The following is a 20725-nucleotide window of genomic DNA, read 5'->3' as shown; positions in this document are numbered from 1 at the left end:
GGGATCTGGGAGGACGGGGGAATGGTAGCATGTGTGACCCCCATGACACCATCCTTGATACCATTGTCGCACACACGGGGGTATTGACACATTTTAGTTCACTAAATCCTCAAAGAATCCTATGATCACAGCTGGCACATTTCCTAGAGGAGGAACTGAGTGCACAGAAGTTGCCTCACTTGCTCTGGCCCGTAAGTGGTGGGGGCTGAGCTTTAAATGCAGAATCCACCCTGCGAATCACCTACCATGCAGTTTGCCTTATGGAATGTTCTTATGTAGTAATAACATTGATGTTGGTCACTTGCACTGGGAGAGCTCTTTAGAACTCTCCAAAACCATTTTATGCTGTTGAATTCATTTCATTATCACAACCCTAGGGAGTGGGGGTTTAGGGGCAGGGCAAGAGTTACTGTCCTGGCTTAGAGAAGGAGACTGAGATTAAAGAGTCACGTGTCACTTAGTGTCACAGCTTGTAAGTAACAAAGGCAGGATTAGGACTCAGGTCCTCAGGCACCAGTTTAGACCCAGAATAGAGGCCTTGCACTCTGTGGCAGTTGTCCAGCTATGTGGCTTGGTGGTGCTTCAACTGTAGGAAGCACAGGTGACTGGACCCCCAGCTGTACTCTCAAAGTCATGGCCATGTTTGCTCCACTTGGTGCCTGGGCGTAGCAGAGATACTAAGGCTTCCTGGAGACATGGGACTCCTCTGATGGCCTCTTTGGCTCCAGAACTTCCCAGCAGCCTTGCTGGGGCTTCTTTAAACTGAACGGCTGTCAAGGATCTTTACTCAACCTTCCCTCACTCTGTCCTTCCCAAGGGGTCAGATTTTCAACATGGTCTGGTGGCTCTCCCAGCCTTCCTTGTTCCCTCCTGAAGTTCTCTCACAGGCGTTTCCCCTAATAAAATCCTTGCACGTTAATCCCATCTTGGGTCTGCTTCTCAGAGGACCCAAACAAATGTGCCTGTGGCCCTGCATAATGTGATAAATCTTTTACATTCATATGGTTTTAAGCTTTACATTTACTTTAATCTTTCAGTTAAAGGTATGCTTTCACACCTGTAATCATTTTGTTAGTATGACCAAGTGTGGTGGATAAATTTAGATCCCTGGGGGGAAGTGGAGATCCAGGAAGGCTTCCTGGAGGAGATGGCCTGGCTACCTGGCCTGGGGCCACCTTGCGGGTGACCTCCGTCTGCCTGCAGTGTACCGCCGGAAGCACCAGGAGCTACAAGCCATGCAGATGGAGCTGCAGAGCCCTGAGTACAAGCTGAGCAAACTCCGTACCTCCACCATCATGACCGACTACAACCCCAACTACTGCTTTGCTGGCAAGACCTCCTCCATCAGTGACCTGAAGGAGGTGCCTCGGAAAAACATCACCCTCATCAGGTGGGTGCCCACCACTGTCCTGTGGGGCAGCGGGGGTGGTGAGGGAGGGAGGGGAGAGTTCTAAGGGGCTGGATGTCATCCTTGCACCTCAAGTCCTCTGGCAACAAGAAGCCAGCAAAGCCATCCCTGAGATAGCCCCCGCCCTCCCGGGGGGAGGTTTCATGTTCAGGGCCATTGCAGGTGGGTGTTTAATTGTTTGTTTCAGCACCCCATGTATTCATGGGGTTGGTACAATGAGAGGAGGCCTAGATGAGAGAAACCAGGGCAAGCCTCAAAGTCTACCCAAGCACCCCTCCCCAGGCCTCACTCCTCTCCACCCTCCCAGCTCCCAGAGCACCCTGTGCACTCGGCTCTCATTCACTGAGCACATGCCAGGAGGTGTCTGCCAGCCATCTGTCCCTCCCCAGGGAGTTTGAGCCTCTCTGGCAGGACCATGTCCCATTCACCTCTTTGTCCCTGGCAAATATCAGAGACTCAGTAAGTATTCACTGAAGGTATGTCCAGCCAATATCATGAATCCCCAGTTGGAACCTTTCTTGCCAGATAAAGCAATAGAGGCCTAGGACTGCAGAGCAAAGCCAGATTGAGGACATTACTCTTGAATGTGTGTGTGACCCCCTGCTCCTTGTGTGTGTCCACTAAATGTGCCCTGGCCACTTTCTCACCAGCCCCCCTGCCCCTGCCTCATCTCGCCTTCTCCTCTGCACAGGGGTCTGGGCCACGGTGCGTTTGGGGAGGTGTATGAAGGTCAGGTTTCTGGAATGCCCAATGACCCGAGCCCCCTGCAAGTGGCTGTAAAGGTAAGAGGCGGCTCCCTCACTTTGGGCCTGACCTTGTCCTGAGGTCTCTGTAAGCGCAGCTCTCTGCTGACAGCCTCTGACTTCTATGGCTCACAGCCTCCTCCTCCTTCCCACCCTCCCCTTCTGTGCCCAGACGCTGCCCGAGGTGTGTTCTGAACAGGACGAACTGGATTTCCTCATGGAAGCCCTGATCATCAGGTAACAGCACAGAGAGACACCTCACACCACCCCGGTCCTGTAAGGAGCATGAGGCGTTCCTACAGGCAGGCCTCCAGGGCAGGCCGGGCTGTCCTCCAGTGTACTTCTTCCTCTCCAGCAGGAGACGCCCCAAAATTCTGAGCACATCTTGCCAGGGTGGAACAGCCCCCAACTGGTTGTCACAGAAAAAGAATCTCGCAGCCTAATAATCCAGTCAGTATCACTCTGCCTTCAGCCTGCACCCCTGTGTCAGCCATTGGGCCTCCCTCCTTTTTCTTAAGGAATGGGGCGTGCTGGCTGTTGGCAGTATGACCTTCCTTTGGTTGGCTCGTCCACCGGGTCTTTCCCTCCCAGCCCCAGCTCTCAGCTCTCAAGTAGAGGAAATGTGCCCTGGCATGATGGGGGTACCCCCTCGTCCACCCAGCTGGCCTGGCCCTTCAGCTGGTGGATCTGGGACCCCTGAATGGGAGTGGCCGCATCTGGGGCCCTGACGGTAGATGTTCGATCTTGAGATCTGTCCAGGCTCCTGGCCTCCCAGGAGTGTGAAACATCCTGACAGGCTAGAGGGGCCAGGGTCTCCCCCTGGCATAAGTGGCAGAGGGAGCGAGGCCAGAGGGGTGTTTGAGGCACTGCATCAGTAGGAGACCCACATCACTGAGTCTCTGCTCGACAGTGACTAACACACGTCACTGAGTCTCTCTGCTTGACAGTGACTAACCAGCGTTACGTGTGGGCAGCCCTCACCCAGTCTCTCAGCTCCACGTGCGTGCGCCCACGTGGAGTTCCCCATCCCCACTGCCCTTTGTGTCCTAACAGGATCATGTTAACAAGAAAACCCAAATCTCAGAGCCCCCATGCAGAAGCCACAGCAGGATGCAGTGGCCCTCTTCCTCCATCTTCTGCACGTGGTCACCTGGCAGGTCTCCCACAGTCCCTCAGGGAGGCAGTTCCTCCAGCTTCCACCTGAGGCTTCCTCGGAGAACCCACACGTGAATCCTAGCCCACGTCCAAGCACCAGCCTCCGAGAAAGACGTGTTCCTCTCCCCCATACCACCTTCTCATCCAGGTGCTCTCGCACAGGCAGCATCCTCCTGTGTCCAACTAAGTACTTTCATGCAGATGAACTCCCGCAGCCGCTGCCCTCTGGTTCTTCCACCTGCTCAGCAATGAGATTCTCAGCTGCTTAGGCTCAGCATGGGGCCCCTGCTCCCCACGTTTACAGAATGCATTTCCATAATGTGACAGTGAAAACATAACTTTGTACCCAGCTTTGCCCACGTCAGATTCTCCCAGACTCAGCTCAGTTAAATTCCGTTACTCCCCTCTGCTCTGCAGCAAATTCAACCACCAGAACATCGTGCGCTGTATTGGGGTGAGCCTGCAAGCCCTGCCCCGGTTTATCCTGCTGGAGCTCATGGCGGGAGGAGACCTCAAGTCCTTCCTCCGGGAGACACGCCCTCGCCCGGTGAGTGAGAACCAGCCTTTTCCAGGGGCTGTGCCAGGGGACGGAGCAGGGGGTGGAAGGAGCCCGGGTTGGCAGCCTGGGAATCAACATACTCAGTGGGACCAAGGGAGTCAGCCCCTGGGCTTGGCTCTGGGGGAAGGGCGGGAGCGTAGGGACAGAAGGTGGCCAATGGCTGAGCGGCCCTGGGGAGCTTGCACCAGGTTGTGCAAGGGCTTCTCCAGCTTGAATCCATTTTATAACCTGCTGTTTCTGGAAACCAAACTAGGGACAAGCACAGAGGGGCTTTTGTGCCAGTCATGTCACTCACTCAACCAACCGACTCAGGGCAGGTCACTCTGTGCCCACTGTCCTCGTCTCTCAAGAGGGGATGCCCTGACCTTGTAGTTTTACTATCGAAATGAAGTTCTGGGATGTTTAGGAAGGTGCTGCATATGTGTTATGGTTGAAGGGCTAGAGCTTGGGGGAGTGAAGTAACCAAGGTGGACTCACTCACGCCCAGCCCTGCTTGGCCGTTAGATGACCATGTGGCTCAGGGCAGCCAACCCCCTCTAACTTCATCATCTGCAACATGAAATCTGTGGGCTGGGCTAGAACAGCTCAGAGGTGGTTCTAATTTATAAAACACAGTACACTGGGCAGAGCCAGAGTCCAGCTGCCCACTCCTGTCACTGCTGGGGTCTTCAGAGGCCCCAGGCTCTGGGAACTGGAGCAGAGCAGACCCCTGAGTTGGGACCTGGCTTCCTTGAATTGCTGCTGGACTATGAGGACCACAGGGAAGACTTGTAGCCTCTCCACCCTGAGAAAAGCAGAGGAAGACTGATAGCCACTTGGCTACAGCAAAACCAGAACTGGACATTCTCACAAGGACTCAAAGAGGTGATGGAAACCTTGAAAGGTCACACCTGCTCCCTAGTCGGTCAGGCTCAGTTTAAAAACCACAGCCTTGGGAGCCACCACACTCTTCTGCAAGCCTCTGGGTGACCTATCTCGGCATCTAAGAGCAGTTCGATCTAACTCCTTGAAAAGATGTGTGCCCCTGAGCACACCTGGCAGGAGAAAAAGGGGCGGGGGGACAAGGGGAGAAAGCTAACCCCACCTCATAACCGTCCTCGTCGGCACTGTCAGCATCCTCCTCATAGTTTTCACGTTTCTCAAAACTGCCCTATGAAGTGGACGGTGCAGATCTCACCCCATTTTAGAGACGAGAAAACAGGGGCTCAGAGAAGGTTATGGGATCTGCCGAAGCCACACAGTGGAAGTGGAAGAGCTGGGACTAAAACTCAGGACTTGTGGCTCCTGATTCTGTGCTCTCTCTGGCCTCCTGTGCTGTTTATCCCAAGGGTCCTCTTTGGGAAGCCATGGCATGCCAGGGCCAGGGTGGGTCATTGAGAGCAAATGCTGTCAGCTCCACAGGCATCTCTGCTGGGGTCTGGGCACCAGCCTTGGCTTTCCCACCTCCACCCAGCAAGGAAGAACCTTCAGCCCTTGTGCCCTGAGATTCTCAGTGGTGCTTCTGGGAGAGGTCAAATGGGGTATCACACTTTGGGAAGAGACATAGCTCTGGCTTTCCCACTGGACATGCCTGGGGCTTGAAGACAAGAAAGTATTATGCATGCAGAGGAGAGGCCTCCTTGTAAAGGGAATCTGGGAACCCGTCACTTGGCAAGTCCAAGGACCTCGGCGGTAGGGGACTTCTGTCTTGCAGACGAAGGCATCTCTCTCCCTTAATGCACCAGCGAGGAAGGGCAGATCATTGGTATCTCCAACCACCTCCCTGCCCCAGGGCCACCCTGAGGAGGCTCAGAGCAGAAGCCTGCAGCCGAGTTCCAACCTCTACCTGCAGCCACTGCCCGTGGGATGCCCACAACCAGGAGACAGTCGACTCCACTTGGGAGAGCTGCTTCTGGGGGTCAGGATCCCACCCACCAAATCTGCCCTTTAAAAACTCTCAGTGGTGCTCTTGTTTTGTGTGGCTTTCCTTGCCAACCATGCCCCCATATCTTGGTAGCACATCAGTCATCCTCCTCACCCCGCCAGAACACCCACCCGTCCCAGTGAGCTGGTCCTTCCTCAGATACCTGCCCATGCTGGGGTGATTTAAAATACCAGATTACAGCCCTCCAGAGTGACCCCATGCAAATATGTTTGTGGCGGCAGCTTCCCACCGGCAGGGAGTTGGGAGGGGGTCAGGAGGTTGCTGGGCATCCTGCGTGGATTCTCTGACCCACAGAATCCAAATCGGTAGAGTGAGGATCAGGCTGACTGTGAGAATACAGCGGACAGAGGGGCTAATATCAGTAAATCCTACAGGTGCTGAAGAAGGGAAGGATTGGCTGATGGGCATCAGGGCTGGGGAGGTGCACACACGGGGGGGGGGGGTAGTTGTACCTCCGAGCTGGGGAGCTCACTGGATTCAAAGGCCTGAAATGCACCTGATTCATTTGTTTGAAGCCCCTGAGTCTCTCCAGGTTTCCCTGATGACCTGCTGTGTGCAGACACCTGACTGGGCACTAAGACTCCGACGAGCTCTCTGTCCTCACTTCCTGCCATCCCTGGGACTCCGGGGTTCCATAGACCATCAGGATGGAAGGACCTCAGAGACGGTCTAAGAGTCTCCAGCTTCAGATAACGTATTGACATGAAATAATAACAGACATACACGCGTGATGGACAGAAGGGGTGCCTGGGCCTGTCTGTCATGGAAATGAAATTCCCGGGTACAGACAAAAACATCATTTGGTCCCAGGATCCCACCTCTTCAGGAAGGAAGGAATCTTTTAATGTCAAAATAACTTTGCAGACCTTCTCTTTATTGAACAAGTTTTTATTGTGGATTTAATATATGCCAGATATAGGCTAGTAGCTGCTCTTTTAGTATCAGTTGATTCAATCAATAATGACAAAGGCCATGAAGGAGTCAGCGATCTCTTTATTAGAGGTGGCGGTCATTGACCACTATAGCGTCTGTACCTATTTGAAACATGGTAATCCTGTAGGTAATGGCTCCAGAGAAGATGCTCAGGACACTGGTGGCTCCTTGGATGTTAGAGGTCATAGTGTAGAGCTGAGAACCTCTGATTTCAACTAAAGCTTAGGTTTTCATCTTTGGCTCTGATTTTGCCAAATACCAATGCTGGCTCCAAAATGTGTGGAGGGACACTTTGTCAGCTACGCCAGGAGCCAGAAATGTGAGGGCCCCAGCATCATTCATGTCTTCATCACTTGAAAATGGATTTTTGCCGCTTTTAATATCTTTGTTCTTTGTCTGCATTCTTTGTTTCTTCCTTTCATCTTTCCCTCTCACCCTCAGGTCTATCAGTTTTTAAATATATCCCTATTCTGTTTTTCACTTGGTGAAATAGTTCCTCCCCCGCTTCCTGTGATTCTTCATCACTAAATGCAGGTGCTCCTTAGGAAGGGACCAGATATCAATGTTATTATGTCTTTTGTTAGTGTGTGTGTGTGTGTGTGTGTGTGTGTGTGTGTGTGTATAATCCTTTGGAAATAACCCCACAGGAACTGTGACCAAAGAAATCATTGCACTTCCCTGGGCCTGTTGTCTCACCTGTGAAAGTAGGACATTGGTCTAAACAGTGTCCCTGAAGGGAGTGCCAAAGCCCTGAGGTGCTATACACACACACGTGCTCGAAAGAATCTCTGGTCAAACTTCAGAGCCAAGTAGACTCCCCTCTTACTGATTCTCGATAGACATTAGTGTATAGCAAAGACTGATAATTCCTGTGATAAAGAAGCCTATTTAGACCTATCTGATTGAATTCCATCCCACAGTTGGCTTTGGGAAATACTGGACAAAATTCTCTGCGTGCTGGACAGGATGCACCCATCACCACGACTGCCCAAAAAGTGTCCAGTTGCCAAAGAAAGTGCGGCAAGTGGCAAAGTGGGGAAAAAACCCTGATTCCAACTCGTTCTTTGCCCAGGATGGATACAAATGGCTGTACTCTGCCCTGCTAGACAGCAATGCACCCCTCCCCCAACCCCCCCACCCCCCCCCCCCCCGCACAGTTGCCAACTGTCTGCTTCTGGGCGGCCTTATTAGCGGAGCATTTAATTTGCTCTGAGCAGCCAAAGACAGGGAGCCCAGATAAACCTGGCCCGGGGTTTAATGCCTGTGAAGATTTAGTCCCTGCAGCACACCAGGCTCATGGAGCATTTGAGACATCAGTGGTCCTTGCATCCTGAGTGATGGGGGCTAAGACACAAAGAGACTCGAGGGAAGCTAGGCCTGGGTCCTCTTTGTCAAGAACAGAAAGCACTTACCTGGAGAGAGAAAATATAGTTTTAATACTACAGCAAGATGGATGAATATTTTCTTGGAAATATATTACTTTTCTTTTCCCAAGGAAATGGGGACTGTCTCTTTCACAGTGCCCAGTACTTCTGACCCCAATAAGGTCCTGAGAGAAGTCAAGCACAAAGACCATTTCCCACGAGACCCCCAAGGCACCCTCCATGGTTTAGAGTAACCCCCTCCAAAACTGCAGATCCCTTTCTAAAGCTCTCACTCTGTGCCTCTTTCTGTAACAAAGCAGGACCCTGTGAGGCCTTCCCAGGACAGCCCCCTCCCCCATAGCCTCTGCTGAAGCCCCTCTCTGAAGTACCCAGATAATAATATCTCATGCATATTTCCTGAGTTTTTCAGATGTTAAAAAAAACACCACCAAGTGGAAGAAATTAACTACTTAATGATCATGAGCACATAGCCTCCAGCCTGCTGGTGCCAAGGATTAATCACCATCAATCAGAGAATTGTGTATAGCTGATCACATACCCTGAGTCGCCCCTCCCTCAGTTGGCTTTTAAAAATGCTCAGCTGAAACCCTTCTGGGAGCTTGGGGCCTATTGGGCATGAGCCATTCCTTCTCCTAGCTCCGCCCTTCGATTAACCTTTCTCAGTTGGGCAGGCAAACAGCTTGGTAACAGTTTGGGGGAAGCCAGCGTAGGAGTCTGTTCCCGTAGCAGGTCAGCCCCGGCCCAGGCCAGTCCCTTCCCTGGGCTCCAGCGGCTAACAGAGCTCACTTTGCTCCGGGAACTGGGACGGAGCTACGGTCCACACTCAGTGTCGTCTGGAGGTGAGTCCCCAGCTTGTGCGGGCTGGGTATTCTCTCCACGCCACCCGGCTCATCCCCTTGCAGGAAGTGAGCCTCTCTGGGCTCCTTGTGAGCCACTCTGGGTCCGTTCTTTTTCAGGAGCTGGCCCAGTCTGTTCGGAGGCCTCCGTCTGGGAGTAGAAGTGGAATTTTAGACTACACCTCTGCTGATTTTCTGTCTGTGCCATGGTTGCTCATTTGTTGTTTGTACTTTTGTGTATCATTTTGGGGTGAGCCGGTCTGGCTTGTGCAGGATGGAAAATTCGACCCACTCCACCTGGGCTCATCCCCTTCGGGGAAGTGAGACATTCTGGGCTCATTGGGAGCCACTCTGGGGGATCTCTTGGGGGATTCTCTTGGGGGATCCAGGCCACTCTGGAAGCTTCTGTCTGGGAGTGAAAGTGGAATTTTCGGGCTATACCTTGTCGTGTGTGTGTGTGTGTGTGTGTGCGCGTGTGCGATGTAGCAGTACTTGCATTGGCCGTTTGAGAAGTCTTTGGTGAGTAACAGGGCTCGCGTGTGATGATACCAGGGTATTCTTCCCCATTGCATTTGCTTCACCTGCGTTGGTTGGAATTTCCCCTTTCTAGCTTTGAGGGCTTTCATTTAGCTTTATCTCCGATGGGGTATTGGTTGGGGTTCTCCCCTTTTGGACCAACTGAGAGGCCGTTTGCATTGCATTTGTTTGCTTGGTATTTGACAACACCAGCCGTGAATAATTATTATGGGTATTCAGAGCTCTGGTCCATCTTTATAGTCCCCTGGGGTATTTTTGCAAAACTGGGAGATCTTTAGCTGTGCTCCTGTAAATGAAAGAAAATAATCAGCTTTTATCTTGAGTGTGTGGGTCTTAGTACCTGAGTGCAAATCCTGTTCTCTCTCCCTGGTTTTGCTGAAAGTGAGGCATGTGGATGTGAGCAAATGATATATTATCGTCTATTACTGTTACTTCTTTCAACTGAAGTGGATGTTTGGGAATTGAAAAAAAAAAAAAAATCCCTGAAAATAGCCAAGATGGTTGGGTTTTGTAAAAGCCATTAGGGGAAGAATTTGCATTTCTCTTCCTATGTCTTTGAGATGTAAATCATCTACCTGAGTTCTCATGGAAAAAAAAGTTTTGTTTTGTTTTGTTTTGAACTCAAGTGGAAAAACATATCTCTGGTTCCTTCTGCCTTTTATGTAAAAATTAACCTGTAAATGAGCTCTATTTAATTGAGTTAAAAGTAAATGCTTACAAATTAAATACCTTGAAGTATAAAAGAAGCTAGACAGAACAAATTTGTCTCATGTGATCTAGGGACTATTCAATATTAAAATCTAATATAAAAGCTAGCTTAAGCTTATTGGTATAATCAATATAGACGTGTCTTTTGTTGTACCTAGGTTTACTGAAGGTCAGTAAGTTTGTTATTTCTGTTGTGAAGTCTTCAGCAGAAAGAAAATTAACTTGGTATGATGAAATTCTTATAAGTAAATTAAATGCAAATGAGATAAACTTTTGGGTGAACTCTTTAGAAATAATTATGTTTTAGGAATGTCTATGTAGAAGTGAAATTTGATAACTTGAAATTTTCAAGTTATGCTAAATTAAGTTAAATGATGAAAGTTGATTGAATATAGTTGAATAACTAGGTCTTCCCAAATAAAATAAGATACTGAAACCTTATTTACTGAACATTGGCTTCCCTTTACAGAGAAGCTAAAGGTGTTTAGGACTGTTATTAAATATGCTTGGTGCCACTTGGAGAGATTTTTCTGTAGAAAGCACACGTTTTTAGAGATTACTGTTGGTATTTTTATTTGCCAATCTACTGAATGCTAATGTAAAAGTTCATGATTGCTTGCTTCTTGGTTTTCACTAGAAATTTAAGATTTTTTAGAGTTAAGGATTCTATTTAAGCGTGTAATTAATACTACTAAAAATATGAAAAATACTTCAGTATATACTAAGAAAGTAGGATTTGTGTGTTGAGAAAAAAAAGTATGAGGAATGGAATTCCATTTTAAGGGAAAAGAAAGGGATTTCATCCTGGAGCTGGTACTAGATGGGGAAAAAATAAGGGACAAACTAATATGGATACAGAAAGTGGTGGAAAGTTTTTGGAAAGGGAGCCCTAAAAAAGGAGTTCTGTGTGTGGTCAGGCTGAGGTTAGATTAAACTTAGTTTGGTAAATGGATTTTGTTCAAAGTAGGCTGGTGCAGAACTGGATTTGGTTCCTCTCTGTTGAGAGAATGAATTTATTTAGGATACGTCTGATAACAAATTGTGTGAAGCTTTTTGATATTTTTGACAAATTTCCTATCAAATTCTAATTAAAGTTCTTTTAACTTTAGCTAACTTTGGGATGCTTCAGGGGGCTCCTGCGGCATCTCAGAGAAAAATACTAAACTAACTAGAATTGGTTGGTATGTTAAATTGCATGGGAAGCATTGTCAAATGAGTGACAAGGCTCAGATTGTTTGGTATGGACAGATGTTGCTGGTACAGACATTCTGGAAATTGTGCGGGGGTTCTGAAGTTTGGAGGTGTCCTGGTGTAATGCTGTGAGTCATGGTTATAGTTCTTACCTTGAAGTGTATGTCACAGCAACTTGAAACTTCTTTGTCAAGAAGATTGTGGTTGGACCTTTTACCTTGTCTTGGGTTTTTGGTCATTTATGGACGATTAAGCTGAAGCTTTGCAGGGCTACTCCATCTTTAAGAGGATTCATGGAGGGGACTTTTTGACAAGCATAGCTTTCTTTTGGATCATGCTGGGCTGGGTAGTGTCGACCGAAATAAATGCGCAGCCTAAAAGTTAAAAGTTATGTTTTATTTGGCGGAAGGACTCGAGCCGGGATGACAGCCTCTCAGATCTCTCTGAGGGACTGCTCCGAAGAGGTAGGGGAGGCGCTAGGATATATAGGAGCTTTACAACAAAGACCAGGTAGTTGGAACAATAGAAGATTACTTGTTATCTAAAGAAAACCAGGCATTTCAAGTTAAAGAATTTAGTGCTTTTCTATGTGTGGGAGGAAGCAAACATTTGGGCTCACTGAATTCATTCCTTTGACAAGCACCTAGCTATCTAGGGCCAGTATCCTATTCTTTCTTATTCTGAGTCCACTCAGAGGGCACCATTGTGAGTGGCTGCAGAGGCTGGGCTGCAGGCCTGTCCCCACTGGGGGGTGGCGGCAGCCACTGATGACTTGGTTTCAGCATTCTTTGTTTACTGATATTTTCACTCACATTACAGTATTTTCGTTCACAGTGCTCCCTCTTGGTCCTAAATTCGACCAATATTTTGGGAGACATTTCATGACCAATTTTGTCCCATGGTGCTAGGAAGGCTCATTCTTAGATCAGGTGAAGCATCTGTTGACATGCCACTCAAAGTGCTAGTTTTGGATCAGGCCCTGTTGATACTAAAAATTCTCTGGATCTCCTGTCTTACTAGTCTATTATGACCCAGGAGATGTTTACCCCTCGTTGCTCATTCCCATACCTAGAATCACACTATTACAATTATTTTATGCAGGGTTATAAATTTTATCTGTTTCCTCAAAATGTTTAGCCATCATCAATCTTGTTGGAGGCCTAGTTACACACTGGGAAGTGGAGGAGACAACAATTTTATAAAATAGACAGGATATAAGTAATACAGTTAGTAACGTTAATAAAGTCACAAGTAAGGATTTAATAGTTGAGAAGTTAACATTTTGGGGTTAAAATTTTGCTTGTGTTTCTGATTGAGCTTGAGTGATCTTATAAGAAAATTCATATTTATGGTCAGGTTCAGAGCAGGTATTATTAATTGGCCAGGTGAGGTCTCCCACCTTGTAATGTCAGTAGTGGCCTAAACAGAACTATCATTCCTTTTTAGAATACATTTTCTGAAGGCTATCTATCTAGTTAGAGCCTTGGAGTAGGGAAACCCACCAAGGTAACACAGAAGTACTAGACATAGGTAATTTACCATAAACCTAACAATTGGATTAGTTTGTAATCAAAGGTGTGAGCAAATATCAAAGTAATTGGTATACAGGCCTGGTCCAGTGTTTTGGGTCAGCTGTCTACCTCAGATGTCGTCGTCTTCTCATCCTGGCCTGGTAGCTTTTTCTTCATTTGAGCATTGTTTTAAGGTGAGCAGTACTCTATAGGCCAGTCCACTGCAGGGGCTCTCTCTGACTGGAAACTAATCCAAAAGTCCATTTCCTTTAGCTTTCACTGTGCATGGTCTAGTTAAGAGTACCTGGTAAAGGGTCCTTTCATTCAGGTTGGAGACAGTTCTTTAAGACATGTCTGTTCTAGTATGTATAATCCCCTGGTTGCAGGTCATGGGGCATCGGATCTTTACCCAAGGATAGATCATTGAGCTTCAGAAACAAACATATAGTGTCCTTTTAACAATTCAATTAAACTTTGCAGCAATGTAACATAACAGCAAGGAATGATTTGGGAAATGTCTTAAATATAGACCTCAATTAACAAAACTAGAATTTAATATCCACTAAAATATAATCTTTTTCTCTCTAACGTTCCCTCATTTTTATCAAATATAGTCAAATCAAGATTAATTTGTTTACAAGTTCAGTCTAATTATTTCATCATATAGCTCTTTTAAATTGGCTGTGTTGGAACTTTTAATAAGGAGTCTCAGACTAGAATGTTAATAAGGTTTCCTAAGGCCAGGAAAGCCACGTCAAGGGGTTGTCATAGATTTTTGCCTTACAGATTTAGGTAAATTGTTTTCTCTTTAAGGTCCTTAAAATACCTTGAGATGCCTATATCTGTTAAGAGATGATCTTTTTAATTTATTTGATACAGCCACTGGGGACCTAAGAGTTTCCAGTCTCTGGAGGGATCAGATAGAAAAGATAACTGTTCCAAGTCTGCTTACATAGGTATAATTCATCAAATTGCTGTGAATCATAACTAGCTTAAAGAGAAGAGTTTCTTTATGTCTGGGAAACAGATTAAAGCCAGTAATATTTCAGACAAAATAAAAAATTATAACCATATTCATCAGTTTACTCAGTCCCATGTAACTAATCCTTTTGTTAACAGTGTTATGAAATCAGAGTTTTCATTAGACCTTTAAAATTTCTTACCCAGTTTAGTTCAGTGTGATAGTTTGAATTTTATTAGAAACCAGTAAATCTCCTGAAGAGAAAGCATTTTGTAAAATCATCAGAATAAAGCAATAACTGTCTATAAATGACAAAAGATTTAAAAGCATGGTTAAACACCGTTACACTGTAATTGATGAAGAAACCTGGTCACAATAACCAGAATTATGACTGGTAACATTTCAGATATACCAGAATTTTAGGGAGTCCATATAAATTCTAGAATATCTATATTAATACTATTTTCTCATACAATATAACCTAGGAAGATTTATTATTCATTTGACAATACATCCCATGTTATTTAACATACCAAGTGAAACTTACTAGTTAAAAATCTCTCTTTGGGATGTTTCAGGGGCCTTCTGTAGCATCCCAAAGTTAACTGGAGGTCAAAAGAACTTTGATCAGAAATTGATATTCGGGAAGCTTGTTAAAAGGTTTCAAAACACTTGGTCAGATAAAAGTATAGATCACTGTGAAAGAGTACTTACTCATTAACAAGAAAATATTTCAAATGTAAAGGCAGAACAGATCACCTAAGGGGTATGAGTAGCTTTACAATCTATTACTGAAGGCAGATTAACATTTTAAGAAAACTTTGTCCATTTAACAGAGAGAAAACCACATCTAGTCTTTTACCGGGTTACTTCTAAGATTCTTTTACTTTGACCAAATTCATTCTAAACTTAGCCAATCCTGACCATGTACAAGACTCTTTCTTGAGGGTTCCTCTTCCACAAGGCTTCCATAAGTTTCTATACTCATATTATTTTGTCCCTTATTTTCTCTTTCATTCAGAAGTAACCAGCTCAGGACAAAGTTACTATTTTCCATTAACAAAATATAATTCCATTCCTTATTATCTTCCTTTACACATTCACCTTATTTTTCTAGGATGCTGAGAGGTTTCCCTTAATAGTAGAGAATATTTCAGGGTGGCGCCAAACATTTATTAATATTTTTAAACACCTTTAATTTCTCTGTAAGAGGAAGTCAAATGTTAAGTAATATTTCAATCTTATTTTATCTGAAAACAGCATAGCTATTTAATAAACTCCCATCATTTAACTTAATTTAGCACAACTCTAGAATTTAAAGATACCAAATATTTAGAGATTATTTTAAGCATACATTTTAAAAAATATATTTTAAAGAATTTACCCAAAAACGCCTCATCTTATTTGCATTTTAATTTACTTAGAATTTTATCACATATTATTATTAATTATTATTATTATTATTATTATTATTATTATTTTGACAAATCTGCAACAGATATAACAGGATCTTATTTGACTTTCATTAAACCTAGGTACAGTAAGGGTATTATATTGATGACTCTAAATATGTCTTTATTAATTAGAATGAACTTAAACTAAACTTAATACCAAGCATTAACTTAATATTAAATATTTTCCAGTTCATGTGAACCTGAAAGTCAATTTGGTCAGTTTTTATTTTAAAAATACTTAATTTGTAAGCTCTTATTTTTACGTCAATTAAGTAGAGCTCTTTGACTTTGATTTTTTTTTTTTTTAGCAGTAGAAATATCTCAAATCTATAACGTGTACACAGACTTACAAACAGACAAAAGCTAGAGATCTCATAACTTCACTTTAAACTTACTCAGGAATTAGGTATTACAATTAAATTTACTGCTTATAAAAAACAGTTGGAGTAAGCTGAATTTGCTTGCTCAAATCACTAAGGCTTACTATTTATGAAAAAGACATTTAAGATTTCTTGACAAAGTCTGAAGGACCTGTCAGAGTTCTGAGTTCTAAAATGCCAAAAATTTCTTTGGCCTTAAGTTTATTTCATTGAGCTAATTAGGCTCAGTCCTAGGTCATTGTTTGCTGTATTTACATTTCTGATCTGCAAGACAAAGACAGTTGCTTCCAGTTCCCCAAAGAACTGGTCTGTCACCTAGGCCAGATTGTATCTCCTTAATTTGCTTTTTTGTATCAGTGAGAAGAGCTCTAAACAAGGAATTCCATGTTTTAAAACTTTAAGGTTTACTTTATCATGTCTTCAAAAGCTTGCAGAAGGCATTTAGTAAGATCTCTTTTCCTTGAGTTGTAAGTTAAACCCAGGGTAAATCTCTTATTTTTATTAGCCCCTGAATATTAGTTTTTTGTTTTACTTTATATTGGATAGCTCAGGCAACTCTATTGGTTTCCTTTAGTTTGTTTAATTAATATTTTCTGAGGGACAGATATGTGCCCAGCCTTATAATACCAAGAAGGGGAAGCGTTTTTCCATTGAAACATACCTATCCCACAACATAATTAAGCAAAAGAGGTTTATATAAAGCCCACTTAAATATACCAATTTTACAAACTCCTGTCTCAATTTTATTAACTCTTATACCTTTAATTTTAATATTCATTAGGTCTAATCAATATTTCTTATTTTTAGAAGGAGTGCCAGAAGCCTTTTTTTTTTTTTTTCTTGTCCACTTTATCTAATTTTATATAAAAGTCTCTGGGATCACCAAGTTTGAGCCAAAGGACTTAGGCCCTTGTAAATTTTTCATTTGATCAATTGGTCTGTTGTCCCAATCATTGATCAAGTATCTCAGTCTATAGATATTGTTTTCCAGCCCTATAAATGTATACATTTTAAACTGGGGTAAATAAAGCGGACTTGTTTGAACTTTAATGTTGGGGACCGGTAGGTGATCTCTTTGGCCTTTGTTTTTTTTTTTTTTTTTAACTTTACATAGTGTAGTATCAAAACCTTGTATCTTAATCCAAAAATGTCCATTTTATTTATCCCATTCAAAATAACCATCTAAAAATATTTATCCATTTGGGGTAAGTCCCTTATTTTTTTTTTGTTAAGAAAAAAATCTTTTGACATTTTTACATTCCTTTTTTCAGTTACTCAACCTAATTAACATTAATTATTCTAGTGTTTTTATTAGGATCTCTAAAACCATTGAGGGAAAGGGAAAACACAAATGTAGCTTTCCAAACCGGTCTTTTCCCTCATTTAAACTAAGTTCTCAGGTTAACCATTAGATATATTTTCCCACCTTTAAACTTGATTGATTTTAATATGTACCAATAAAACAGCTGTTTATAATGAGAGCTCTCTTAATTTTCACCAATTTAGAAGTTTTTCCAAATTAAAGGATCCATCATTTGGCCATCAATTAATATACATATATAGTGACTTTAAACCAATAAGATGAAGAGGCTTTTCCACATGAGAGTGGGGATGTTGCCTAAATAAAATTCAAAAGTTTACTCCCCAAAAGGTAAAGGCCTTTGTGGCCCAGGCTGATGCAACAAAGGTTAAAAATGGCAAAATGCCTGAGAATTGGTACAATCAAAGAACTGTTGAGAAACCCAATTTATTTCCTTGGCAGCCATATGTACACAATACTTGTACCTTTTGCATGGCAGAGTCCAAGTTTTCCTTTAAAAAAAAAAAAGGAAACACATATATACATACACACTCACACATAAAACACCCAGAGAAAGACAAAACATCTACATTTCAAGGACACAGGAAGAGAAATCCAAGTTCCCCCTAAAGGGGCTTTTGTTTTTATAAGGTCAGAATTCCAAAAAATGTTTTATCAGGCTTGGCTAGTTATTTTCAGAGTGAGATTTTTAAATTCCCAATTAAAGTTGTAAGTTTTGTACGTAGATAAATCTGGCTAGGTTATTAGTTGGAGGCTGGCAATCTATCATTTCTTTTTCTTTTGTTTTGAAAGTTCTATTCCCCATTTTAAGATCAGGTTGTCAGAATAAAATTGGAAGTAGGTTTTCCCACAGGGACAGCTGCACAGCATGAGGTCTTTGCCTCTACCACTCCTGCAAGTTTCTCAGTCACCTGAGAAAGCTGTTGCCAGCCAGGAGGAGGGCCCCGTTTTTGGAGTTGAAAGGTTTCTCATAAGAGTTTTACTTTTATCCTGACAAATTTAATGGAGGTAGCCAAATTGAGGAAAGCGTTAGACCAGCCTCTTACCTAACCACTCAGTCCAGACCCCAGTATCTTTCAACTAGGCCCCACTCGGGATGTCTCCATTGAGTGGGTATTCCCCTGGTATCTTTCAACCAGCCCCATCCAGGACATCTCCACTGAGTGGGTATTTCCTGGCGTCTTTCAACTAGCCCTACCCGTGGAGTCTCCACTGGGTGGGTATTTCCCTGGTATCTTTCAACCAGCCCCACTCGGGACGTCTCCCCAAGGTGGGTATTTCCCGGTATCTTTCAACCAGGCCCCACCCAGCATGTCTCCACCTGGGTGGGTATTTCCCCCCAGTATGTTTCAACTGGAGGGCCAGGTACCTGGATACACTGCCAAATAAAACTCAGGATCATCAACCAATATGGGAGATCCGAGAACCAGGAGAGACTCACCCAAATTCGTCTGGACTCCATGAGGAGGCGGATGGGCACGAAGGGCCTCTGCTGGTACCAAGGCTCCGGTTCCTTGTGGAGTTCAGGCGAAGGAGAGAAGTCTGCTCCGGGTCCCTTCGTGGTCACCAAAACTGTTGACTGAAATAAACGCGCAGCCTAAAAGTTAAAAGTTATGTTTTATTTGGCGGAAGGACTCGAGCCGGGATGACAGCCTCTCAGATCTCTCTGAGGGACTGCTCCGAAGAGGTAGGGGAGGCGCTAGGATATATAGGAGCTTTACAACAAAGACCAGGTAGTTGGAACAATAAAAGATTACTTGTTATCTAAAGAAAACCAGGCATTTCAAGTTAAAGAATTTAGTGCTTTTCTATGTGTGGGAGGAAGCAAACATTTGGGCTCACTGAATTCATTCCTTTGACAAGCACCTAGCTATCTAGCGCCAGTATCCTATTCTTTCTTATTCTGAGTCCACTCAGAGGGCACCATTGTGAGTGGCTGCAGAGGCTGGGCTGCAGGCCTGTCCCCACTGGGGGGTGGCGGCAGCCACTGATGACTTGGTTTCAGCATTCTTTGTTTACTGATATGTTTGCAGTATTTTCACTCACATTGCAGTATTCTCGTTCACAGTAGGATATTTGAAAAGTCTAATGAAAACTCTTGATTTCATGGAACTATTAGTAGAAGGGTTAGGGGGACTAATGAATGTGTTTCTAGTCTTTTGGTTTTGTCTGGAATATTGCTGGCTTTTAATCTATGTTTTTTTTAAATTGAACTGTTTATCAAATGTTTGTTTCCCTATCAATATTGAAAGTTATTGTTTTACTTTTAACCACACTGTTGCCGCCAGCGTTCAGAATAGAAAGAGAACTCTCTTAATGGGGTTGTCACAGAGTATAACTACCCAATGCTTGCTTTAAGTCCATTGCTAAAAGCATGTGTACCATGCTTGTGTAACAACTGGGTGTAAGTGATAAAATGTTTGGCCTATAATGTGTTCACGATATCTGATTAGTTTTCCCCCAACATAGGTAACTAGGCAAACATAAAGGAGGCCTAGCACCCAGGGACATGATCTAAATTTGGGGCAGGAGCCACCACCCTAGCGTCCAGGGACAGATATTTTGATCGTCAATACTTTCTGTTGAAAGATTTGCAATCTAAAGGGGAAATGATGGGAAAATCTGCACATATTGAGGTGTGGGGAAGTCATTCTGGCTTGTACATGGTTTTGTTACAGAAATGACAGGCCAGCCAAGAAACAAGCACCACTCGGAGGGTTGGAGTACTCAGATGAATTACGCCGGCAGGCCCAGAGGGGCTTCTGCTCCAAAGCTCTGAGCACCTCCAAGACGTGCGCATGAGGTTTTATAGGGTAAAGTACAAGCTTGGGGTATTCGGCCAATAGGCATGGGACAGCTTTAGCAGCATCTTTATCACAAAAATGGAGGCAGGGAGGTAGCAAACCAACATTCCAAAGCCAGATATGTATCTTTGAAAATCCAGCTGGCTAGCAAAAAACATGAACAGCAAACCAACACTAATTAACTTAGATTTACAAGTTAGTCCAGCAGAACTCAGATCAGTATTCTGATAGTTAGATTTGTGAGTTATCTTGTTAGACCAGCCCGGCTTTTCCTTCACAGTTTGACTGAAACTTTACTGACAAAAATGGCCTGTTTTATGGCCTTTCAGGCATGCATTATACATCTGCTTTGGTCTTGAGGAGGGGAATGCATTTAAAAGTCAAAATGGAGTAGCTGTGGTTCAGACATCTAAGGTAAAACTAGGTGGCCATTGTAGATGTGATTTGAGACATGTTCCTGTATTGTTGAACTCAAATTTTCTGAGCTGTGTCATACTAAGGATGCCACTGGCCATTCTCAAAGCAGTGTCTGCTGGCAGATGGCAGCTGTAACCTTATGACCTCAAGTTCTCCTCTTGTAACTTAAATTTTTAGATAATAAAATTGTTTTGGGTCAGATATTAGCAAGAAAAAGGAGACATGTAGTGGCCAATAGCTCCTGTTATATATATGTTAATATTGCATCAAAAGTTAAGACCTACTCAGATAAAAGTAGACAGCTGGCTGCAAGTCTCCCCCAGAATGCCAGGTGCAGACTGGTTTTCAGGCTTATTCTCCTAAATTCCTCAGGGATTGGGTTCTTAATCATGCAAGACTTGAATCCAGGACTTGGAACTCGGGTATATTTGCAACTCGGTGTCCATTTCCCAAATCAAGGTAGGGCTATGCCCCGTTTCAGCAGGAACTCGCCAGAGC

General features: G+C 44.1%; 1 protein-coding gene across 1 annotated transcript in view; it reads left to right on the top strand.

Moving 5' to 3' along the window:
- The window catches only part of ALK (ALK receptor tyrosine kinase), a 678293-nt gene that overhangs the window by 630450 nt on the left and 27118 nt on the right, over positions 1–20725 (top strand). The window contains 4 exon segments of the mRNA XM_032497290.1: positions 1204–1390; positions 2100–2190; positions 2324–2388; positions 3724–3853. Coding sequence (XP_032353181.1) covers positions 1204–1390; positions 2100–2190; positions 2324–2388; positions 3724–3853 — 473 coding nt within the window.

Source organism: Camelus ferus, chromosome 15 (assembly GCF_009834535.1).
Source record: "Camelus ferus isolate YT-003-E chromosome 15, BCGSAC_Cfer_1.0, whole genome shotgun sequence".
NCBI classification, from domain to species: Eukaryota; Metazoa; Chordata; class Mammalia; order Artiodactyla; family Camelidae; genus Camelus; species Camelus ferus.
This window is presented reverse-complemented; position numbering and strand designations above follow the sequence as displayed.